The sequence below is a fragment of the Amia ocellicauda genome, chromosome 4 (genome assembly GCF_036373705.1).
Source record: "Amia ocellicauda isolate fAmiCal2 chromosome 4, fAmiCal2.hap1, whole genome shotgun sequence".
Classification (NCBI taxonomy): Eukaryota; Metazoa; Chordata; class Actinopteri; order Amiiformes; family Amiidae; genus Amia; species Amia ocellicauda.
Genome location: NC_089853.1, coordinates 3,173,276 through 3,183,734, shown reverse-complemented (window position 1 = coordinate 3,183,734; position 10,459 = coordinate 3,173,276). Strand labels below are relative to the sequence as shown.

The window sequence follows — 10,459 nt, the reverse complement described above, 5'->3', positions numbered from 1 at the left end:
AATACCTCAGCGTCCGGCTTTTCTACGTCATCCAGCACGCAAAGGGTTGTGGGATACATAGGAAGCTACCAGAGATACAGTTCGCGGTCGTTGTCGCGCAGATTTCCGCAGGTCTGCGAGGGTCTGCGCGGATCCACCAATCGGATCGGCGGGATTCTGCAAATATGCGCAGAACGGCGGAAATCTGCGATACACGAACGTGGCCTTAGTCTCCAACGATGCAATTAGAGATACAATTAAAACGAATTAATTCCTTTGGAGTAAAGTGTATTAAGTAGACACAATTAGACTATAAGTACTGCTTAGCTAATACAGTGATGCATGATGCTAATACACGATGAAGACGAAACATTGCAAGAGGTGATGAAAAACGTTTAATACAATGCCTAAGTCCAATAGTATTATTATTAAAAGTATACAACTCTTGCTGATCCGGAGCCGGATCCTACATATTATGTAGGCTGCTAAATGAAATCACTGATAGTTGGATGTCTTGTTCTCTGAGGTAGTGCTGTAAGGAGCGTGTCCTGATTGAAGCAACACTTTGTTGTCAACACAATGGGGGCAGTAGTAACAGTACAATAAACTAGTTATGTTAATACAGGGCAGTAGATGGTTATTATAATATGAGGCTGTGTGAGGTCATGATGTGCTATGACCTCAGTGACCTCACAAAGTGGTGGCAGCGGTGAGATTTGAACCCACACCCCTAAAGAGACTGGAGCCAATTCTATTCAATTCTGATCTTATCAATCGATGGTCTTTATTAGGGCACAGTAGAGGACACAGCCTCTGCATTCAGTGCGTCTGGATGCTCTTTAACAGTGTTGCAGCCTCAGGAATCTGTTTTGTTCCCTATGATTCAAGGGTGTCACCATTTCTCCTGTGTGCTCTGCCTAAATAAGACATTTCTATTCAGACTGTCTCTCTGATTTCCCTGGACACTGTGCTTTAATTGTTATCTTTCATACCTTAATATCATTCAAATGGGCCTTGGATCCAGCTATACCTGTCCGTTTGATGATCTTATCTTTGTGCTGATCAACCTGGCACAGGGTACAGTAGTGCTGTTATAATTGTTGAATGCAATTTAACACAATCCTGAATGACTGATACACTAACAGATTGTAACCTAAATATACTGCCAGTACTAAACTACATAATGTAATATGACTGCCTCTGATAACATACACAGTGGCATGACATTTTGTAAACCCTGAATGACACTTTTTGCCTGTCCTTTGCTGTACTATGCTTTGCCTGAGGGTGATCAGTGCCAAAATTAAGATGAACGTGATTATGAACATGAAGATGATTATGAACATGAACATGATTATGAACATGAACATGAAGACGAACATGAAGATGATTATGAAGATGATTATGAACATGAAGATGATTATGAAGATGATTATGAACATGAACATGAAGACGAACATGAAGATGATTATGAAGATGATTATGAACATGAACATGAACATGATTATGAAGATGATTATGATGACGAACATGATTATGAACATGAAGATGATTATTAACATGAAGATGAACATGATTATGAACATGATTATAAAGACGAACATGAAGATGATTATGAAGATGATTATGAGCTCTGGATAGGACAATACGCGCACTGGTCCCGCCCACCAGCTCTGATTGACAGAGTTCAATGTTTTGTCACATCGAAAAAAAAGAAATACAAGAGACGCTACGAAATGTAGAAGCGCATTGAGACAAACGGGCAATACATATATACATGTTGAAACTAATGAATGTAAAAATACATGTTAAATAAATAAACAAATAAATAGATGAATACATACATAGATAGCCCTAAATGTCCATGTATTTGTATACTCGTGTATTTATTTTCTCTGTGTATGTATTTAAAATGTAAGCTTCGTGGAGCCTCGCTATGGCGCTGCGGTGACGTGCATTGTGACGCGGAGAGCGGGTTCGAGTCCCCGTTACCCTGTGAATACAGCCTTCCTATATCTGCACTGTAGCTCCACAATACATTGCATAAAGCCTACAATTATTGCAATAGAGTAAAATCTAGGACTTAATCCAACAGCTCCCTTTATCTATAGATACCGTGTGAGCGAGTAGATGTGTCTCTAACTTTTCCCGAATAAAAACAAAAAAAACACAATTGAAACACGTCTGACTGCCGACCACTTTCTATGGCAACATTGTAAAAGCGCACAGTCTGCATCTTCATCTTCATCAGTGGGATTTTTTGGGTCCAAATTATGATGTATGGATGATGTTTTTTAGGTATATTTATTGATTTATTTATTCGTCTATGTATGTGTTTATTTATTGTTATTATTATTGATTATATGATTATTTATCATGTTATTTATTTAACATGTATTTTTACATTCATTAGTTTCAACATGTATATATGTATTGCCCGTTTGTCTCAATGCGCTTCTACATTTCGTAGCGTCTCTTGTATTTCTTTTTTTTCGATGTGACAAAACATTGAACTCTGTCAATCAGAGCTGGTGGGCGGGACCAGTGCGCGTATTGTCCTATCCAGAGCTCATAATCATCTTCATAATCATCTTCATGTTCATAATCATCTTCATAATCATCTTCATGTTCATGTTCATAATCATGTTCATAATCATATTCATCTTCATGTTCATAATCATGTTCATAATCATCTTCATGTTCATAATCATGTTCATAATCATATTCATCTTCATGTTCATAATCATGTTCATAATCATCTTCATGTTCATAATCATGTTCATAATCATATTCATCTTCATGTTCATAATCATGTTCATAATCATCTTCATGTTCATAATCATGTTCATAATCATATTCATCTTCATGTTCATAATCATGTTCATAATCATGTTCATAATCATATTCATCTTCATGTTCATAATCATCTTCATAATCATCTTCATGTTCATAATCATGTTCATAATCATATTCATCTTCATGTTCATAATCATGTTCATAATCTTCTTCATGTTCATGTTCATAATCATCTTCATAATCATCTTCATGTTCGTCTTCATAATCATGCTCATAATCATATTCATCTTCATGTTCATAATCATGTTCATAATCATCTTCATGTTCATAATCATGTTCATAATCATATTCATCTTCATAGTCATGTTCATAATCTTCTTCATGTTCATGTTCATAATCATGTTCATAATCATGTTCATCTTCATGTTCATAATCATGTTAATAATCATTTTCATCTTCATCTTCATAATCATGTTAATAATCATCTTCATGTTCATAATCATCTTCATGTTCATGTTCATAATCATCTTCATGTTCATGTTCATAATCATCTTCATGTTCATAATCATGTTCATCTTCATGTTCATAATCATGTTAATAATCATGTTCATAATCATGTTCATCTTCATGTTCATAATCATGTTAATAATCATCTTCATCTTCATAATCATGTTAATAATCATCTTCATCTTCATGTTCAAAATCATGTTCATCTTAATTTTGGCACTGATCACCCTCCATACCTTATTGGGCTATTTGCGTATTAGAGTTATGATATAAAACGACTAAATTAGTCTTTGAGGTTATTTCCAATGTATGATGAACAATAATAATAATAATAATAATAATAATAATAATAAAGTATGAACTATAGAGCAAAACTTCAACTAAAGGATCAAGCTGGGTGGAATATTATTATGCTATGAAATAAACAATACTAATCCCTGACACGTCCTGAAACGCTTTTGTGACGTACCTTTCTAATCATATATTGAAATCATATCTTAAATCAGACACGGAGCTCCATACAACCTGACACTATCTACGGTCGAGTTTGTGTGGCGCACATGTCCGCAGTTCTGCGCTGCTCCACCAATGGGATCGACGGGATTCTGCAGATCTGCGCAGACCTGCAGACACCTGCGCCACACGAATCAGTTTTTGCGCGTATTTAGATCTTCCCGCTGGTCACCGCCTGTAACGCAAGGAATTCTGGGATAGTGCGCGCGCACCCCGCTGCTCCCGGCTTCACCCCACCAAGATGGCGACCACCCCGCATCCGCCCCGCAGGAAGGCAACGAGGGAGCGGTGTGGGAAGCTACCCGCCTCTGTCCTCCAGGTGGCGCCACGGCCCTTATTTCCCTCCCTGCGGTGTGCTGTTCCTGCAGGGTGGGGTGGGCAGCGGCAGCCCATGTTTGTTCATGTTCAACCTGCACTTGTGCTGATCACGTTGCTCACTGTTTGTTTAAACAGATGGAGTAGTAATCATTGATCATTTGTGCAATTCAGCATCTTAACACCATATGACACGATAAACCATGCGCTTTACAAATGTTACACTATACGTAAGTCATTGCATAACTTTTATGTGATTATATTATCAACACTTTGTTACTCTAGTAACAAATAAAAGGCGCACGACTAATGCAATACATAGCGCTGCTGTGTGCGCCGCTGGTGGCGCTGAGCTGAGGACGGTGTCTGACAGGGACGTGTCTTCCGCAGGCGAGCTGTGTCGTCGTGCAACCTTTTATACAGACGCCTGCAAGTGCAATCGTGAATCTGAACTTAGACAGCCGAGGTGTGGAGATAACAAGGCACAGCGGCAACTGAGTGTAAGTAAAGACTGCACCAGCTTTATATCTTAACTTTAATATTTAGTTTTATTAAGCAGCACATCTGTCATTCACGTAACCCTGCAGTTGCGAGGGATTCACCCAGAATATGAGCTGCTGTCCCTGAAGAACTTGTTTTCACTTTGGAGAGAAACGCATTCCGGTTATTGCAACCTAGTAGACTAGATCTGAGATAAGGGTTATTTCATTTGAATGCTATTTTGTATGTGTGCATGTGTAAATATTAACAACAATAAAATGAGAGATATTTCAAAACAAAAGCAAAGTTGCAGATGTGTGAGTTTATACAGATAATAACTTGAAAAACTGAACGTCTTGTCTAACCTAGGCTGAAAACAACAGCAAACATATTTGGGAAGCCATTGGATAGTTTTATATGGGCTGTTTAGAGGATAATTTATGTTGCTCCAAACAAAATACTATTTTTAAAATTAATATCTCCAAGCCCACGCCTAGTTAATCAGAATGAGTCACATCATTGAAGGAATGTTTTGTCAGCTCCGGCTTGTGGTTCAGTTTAAGGGATTTCATTTATTTAATACACAACATTGCACCAAAATGGGAATATTGTCTAAATTGTAAAAATACTTTTTTGTATTCCTAAAGCAAGGCATTCATTCAGATTTGGTCAGGTTTTGTATATTGTTCTTATTGTAGTTTCTCTCTTCAGGTAAAAGTGTCTAAGGAGCATCATGGCCACTGTTAGAGACAGACTTCTCCAGGAAGTCAACCCTGGAAAGGCTGTTGAAGCCAGCGCAAAGGTCACCATTGTCGGAGTCGGGCAAGTGGGCATGGCCTGTGCCACAAGCATTCTGCAATCAGTGAGTCCCACCGGCGACGGGTTTACACCTGCAGTACACATTGAGATATTGTATGAAGCAAATAACCACAATACTTAATATACACCAGAAACATGTGTCATGTAAAACAGTAGTTTTATGCAAAAACAACAGACAAGGTAACAAAAAACTAATTTAAATTAAGTGTTTGATTCAGGAAAGTACAATAACATAAAAGAGAACAAAGGCTTAGACATTTAAATTATTCATTCAGGGTCATGTGTTATTTATATAGGGCAACCCTAAAATGTTTTTTATATTTATATATATCTTTAGAATGTAGCAGATTGTGTTGTATTGATCGATGTGATGAAGGACAAGCTGAAGGGGGAAGTTATGGATCTGCAGCACGGAAGCCTGTTTCTGAAGACCGCCAGGATTGTGGCAGCTAAAGGTACTGGAGTGACAGGACTTGGCAAATTGAATGGTGGCTTGAGAATAAATATGATCTCACATTTAAGGTGTATCCAAATGAATGTGTAATTAGAGGTTTGCTACATCTTTGAGAAGTAATTTTTAAAAGTGTTAAATTTGCTGGATAACATAAAACATTAAAAGGCCTTTTTATAGCCTTTATAAGAACAATGTAAAAATAGAGGCTCCTAGCGCCAATATAGTACTTGGTGTTTGTCTGTCTTCTGATGCGCCTGAAGAATAGTAAAAGGTTGATCTTGCACACACAGATCCCCTGACACACACCAGGTCAATTACCGCAAGTGCTGAGAGCAAGAGAGATCAAAAGTGTACAGGGGAAAGCTGTTCCCTAGCGGCCCACTGCACACAGAGCACAACAGCAGATGTTATTGAGTTTGGAGGCAGGCTTTATAATAAGGGGGGTTGATACTTAAAGAAACATGGTATAAGAGAGTTCTCCACGTTTCTCCATTTGAGGTTTCCTTAATTAAAACAGTTTTTTAGAACTCAAATATGGTGTTCTTTTTTCAGAAACGTTCAAAGTGAAATGTGTCGACTTTGTGCCTTTCATTTCCATTTTGGTTTGCAAAACTTCAGGTCACAGTTTCCTGCTAAGCAATGCTTCATGTATTTGAATATGCAGTCAATGGCATATTTGAAAATGATTCTAATATCATGCTCATACATAGACGGACACACCAGTTGAAACCAACTACCTCTTTTCCGACACTATTGCACTTTCCCAACCCCACCCTGCAGATTATTCCGAAACCGCGAATTCGAAGCTGTGCATCATAACCGCCGGTGTCCGTCAGAAGGAGGGGGAGAGCCGACTGGCTCTGGTGCAGAGAAACGTCGATGTCTTCAAGCATATCATCCCAGATCTGGCCAAGTACAGTCCGGATGCAATTATTCTGGTGGTTTCAAATCCAGGTAGCGCCAGCCTCTATATAAACTCCTTATTTTGCAGTTGTTGCACTTCTGTACCTGTAAAGCATGTACTTTTCATTTGTTGCGATTAATCTTTTATGAGGTTATGAAGGAATATTAGACTAACAAAGCTATGTCCTAAAAATTATCCAGCAGAAAGTATTCTGTGCTGTGTGTAATTTGAAACTGCAAGTTTTTGTAAGGGTTGTATAATTACTCTGCTACGTGCAGTAGTACAATGCTTGGTTCTTAAGAGAGACACCCTGTGCTAACCAGAAAAGCAGGAATACTGTCACCCCTGTAGAACTCTCTGGGGCTGATGGCACAATTTCACCGCCCCCTGTTACCGTTGCAGTCGACATCCTGACCTACGTGGCCTGGAAGCTGAGTGGATTCCCGAGTCACCGTGTCATCGGGAGCGGCACGAACCTGGACTCGGCCCGTTTCCGCTTCCTCATGGGCGAGAAGCTGCGCATAAACCCCAGCAGCGTCCACGGGTATATAGTGGGTGAACACGGAGACTCCAGTGGTGAGTGGATCCTAGCCCTGCGTCAGGTTTCCCAAATGCACCCTGGATAGTGTAGGTAATTCGTGCATCAGTGGTGGTGGTGGTAAGTGTATGCACGGGACTGGTTGTGAGCAGAAAGGCAGCTCATTCACAGTGGATGCACTGAGGCCCCCTAGAAAACAGGCTCGAGAGCCACTGCCCTTCTCAGCACCTTTCTGGGATCCCCAGAGATCAGTGCGTTAGTTCCTTTGGTTAAGCACAGCGGAGGCGTAGCCCGGCTTGTTCCATAACAGCAACACCAACCAAAACGTATTTAGCATCCTAGTAGGAAATGAAATGAAAAAAAGCTCTTTGGCTGTAAATAATTCTTCAGCTGAATTCAGGACAGCCGAAAGTGGCAGAAACACCAAATGCATAAAAATCATATTCTGATAGGTAGCAGGAGAAGTGAACGTTTGTATGTATGGTTTATTGGTGGGTGAGACGCTCTTGCGAAGTGCCCGTCAAACAAAATCCCTCCGAAACGGCTACGTTTGAAGACTTAGTGGTTTAATCATGGACATGTTTCTGTACTGTCGAGCCAATGTAGTGATATCATGAGAGGCGCATATGAAATCTTTTTAAAACGCGTGCATTGGTTTAGTGTGTGATTGGGGCGATCAAAGCCTGTCCAAACCTAAGAGGAATATTTACGCAAGCATGTCTCTTTGGTGGAGTAATCTTGCCGTTGTCGAGTCTGTGTTAAATGGAAGAGTCCACGACCGCACGTCTGAATCTTCCCCCGCAGTATAGAGAATCAATACTGTTTGGCTTATATAATTTACAGCCGAGATTTGTTTTTTTAATGTACTCTTTTGGAAGATTATTGAATAGACAGAGCGTTAGCCAACTGCTTTGATATTTTCCACCCAGTCAAGAAGTAACTCGCAGCCCTAACAGGGTGTGAAGTTGTGCCAAGTTGTGACCTTGCCTCTCCCCTGCCCACAGTCCCTGTCTGGAGCGGAGCCAACGTCGCTGGAGTCAGCCTGCAGTCCGTTAATCCTGAGCTGGAGACTGATGAGGACACGGAAGGGTGGAAGGGGATACACAAACAAGTGGTAGACAGGTAAAAAACATCCCATCCCATCCCGGTTTTCGATAATTAAATAGTTTACCATGGCACAGTTTCAAAATCCAAAGGTAAATTGCACGTTTGTATTAGTTAAGCCAGTTATACCTTGGAAATTCATAAATGTACCATATGCCCTTTGTCCCTAGTTTATAGATGCAGCAGAGGTAATAAAGCCTGTCATCTTAATTACTCACTTTTTTCTCAAGCTCTATTGTTAAAAATATGACCATCACACTATCTAAAGTGTAATTATTTTTTAGATTCAGGATCAAACGCATCTGCGCTTAATTTGTTAAACTGAAACCTGCTAAAATAAATGGTGTAAATGTGCGTCGTGTCTGCAGTGCGTACGAGGTGATCAGGCTGAAGGGATACACCTCCTGGGCCATCGGGCTCAGTGTGGCCAATCTGGCACATTCGATCCTGAAGAACCTCAGAACAGTCAACCCCATCTCAACGCTCGTCAAGGTAGGCTCCGACTCCATTCTCCTCCGGGGCGTTAGTCACAGCCAGGTGGGATTGAGATTCGATGCGGTCATAGCCGCTGCAGTCTGTGTTGAGTGGGAACATGCAGGGAAACCTTTTTCTGTGGAGGAAATCGGTTTTAGGATTTGGCAGCTATAGATGTTTTTAGGTTCAAGGTTTACTTTGCATAGATCAGTTCGTTCCTCTGAAACCTCCGCGCTGAAGCGATCCAGGTATTGAATTTGAATGTAATTATTGTAAAGGAGCTGGAAGCAAAAACAAACCCACAACAAGAGAATCCATAGGAACGGGCGTTGCATGTGGCTCATACTCTGGCCAGACCGCTGTGCTTGGTGTGTAACGTGGTGCCGTGTTTCTGAAGGACATCCACGGGATCAAGGAGGATGTGTTCCTGAGCCTGCCGTGCATCCTGGGCTCCAGTGGGGTGTGTGGGGTGATGAAGCAGCCCCTAAAGGCGACCGAGACCAAGCTGCTCCAGCACAGCGCAGACACCCTCTGGAACGTCCAGAAGGATCTCAAACTCTGAGCCACAGCAAAGACGTCCGGTGTGGCAACACAAGACCAAAGCCTAAATCTCCTAAATTTGTATTAAATGTGCAAGTGCTGTAACACATTTATTTTTGTCTTTGACAGTTGTTAGTTCTCTATATCTCACAATTGCATAAGCTGTGGCAGTTACTGTATTGGATGTAATCCAGGATGTGGTAAAGGGTTGTTTCGGCTACTGTTAACCCATTTTTGGGAACTTTATATCGCAACGCTGGCATATATTCCACAAGAAGTTTCTTCAAGGAAATAAAGTGTCCTAGAAGCGATGGTTTGGCAAAGACCACAGTGCAATTGTTCTGCTGCCTATCAGATTTCAGTGTGCTGTGTAATGAGCTTTGGGCATTCATTTGAATCACTGTGATTAATTGCTCAAGTAAATATTAAATGTCTTTTACTGCTTTCTCCTGAATTGTCTTTGTATTCATTGTTTACACTGAGTATTACCATGAATGGTAGGTTTTAAGTTTGTATGTAAGCATTTATAATAGAATAAAAACCGAAATATTCAACCTCCTTACAATTCCTCATATATACTCGCAAACAACCCGGTATTGTTTGCATTCCTTTTCAGACCTAAATGACTCCACACATGGCCTACACAATGCAATGGTTTTAGTTTGTTTTTGTTCTTATTTCTTTAAGAAACCCCTCCTCAAATCATATGATTGAACCAACACTTTGCAACATGTAAACAATCATGTCTCCCTCTCTCAGTAAAGACGCATGAAAACTTTGGATCCATGTGTTTAATTCAGGCAGACGTGTGAGAATAATACATTTCCTTCCAAGCATAGAACAATTGCAGAGTATGATCACTTGTTTAGGAGGAGTGTTTCCATGTACCAGCAGGTGGCAACATTGTCTAACATGGCTGTTGCTCTGCAGTAGCCTTTGCTGACCAGTAGGTGGTAGGACTGTCAAATTCATTTCCAGAGGCTCCAGTATAGGTCTATGGTTTTTCAAATGGGGACGGGGATGGGGATGGGAGGGG

At 40.5% G+C, this 10,459-nt stretch overlaps 1 protein-coding gene across 2 annotated transcripts; it reads left to right on the top strand.

The window, feature by feature from the left end:
- Window positions 1-4,202: 4,202 nt before the first annotated feature.
- Window positions 4,203-9,877, top strand: LOC136747581 (L-lactate dehydrogenase B chain). Of its 2 annotated transcripts, XM_066700524.1 has the most exons (9): window positions 4,203-4,340; window positions 4,501-4,610; window positions 5,302-5,452; window positions 5,747-5,864; window positions 6,644-6,817; window positions 7,170-7,343; window positions 8,310-8,427; window positions 8,778-8,901; window positions 9,281-9,877. In XM_066700524.1, the coding sequence occupies exons 3-9, from the start codon at window positions 5,324-5,326 to the stop codon at window positions 9,443-9,445; spliced, it is 1,002 nt and encodes a 333-aa protein (XP_066556621.1). In that variant the 5' UTR covers window positions 4,203-4,340; window positions 4,501-4,610; window positions 5,302-5,323; the 3' UTR covers window positions 9,446-9,877. The 2 variants fall into 2 exon arrangements, with proteins under 2 accessions (XP_066556621.1, XP_066556620.1); XM_066700523.1 differs by lacking the exon at window positions 4,203-4,340 and having other exon boundaries at window positions 4,368-4,610.
- The last annotated feature ends 582 nt before the right edge of the window (window positions 9,878-10,459 follow it).

Bases quoted from the DNA above. Each gene is read 5' to 3' on its own strand.
- LOC136747581 (XM_066700524.1), top strand. From the start codon at position 5,324: ATGGCCACTGTTAGAGACAGACTTCTCCAGGAAGTCAACCCTGGAAAG. The intron at 5,865-6,643 runs GTACTGGAGTGA...CCCACCCTGCAG, and splicing joins CAGGATTGTGGCAGCTAAAG to ATTATTCCGAAACCGCGAAT. The intron at 8,428-8,777 runs GTAAAAAACATC...TCGTGTCTGCAG, and splicing joins CACAAACAAGTGGTAGACAG to TGCGTACGAGGTGATCAGGC.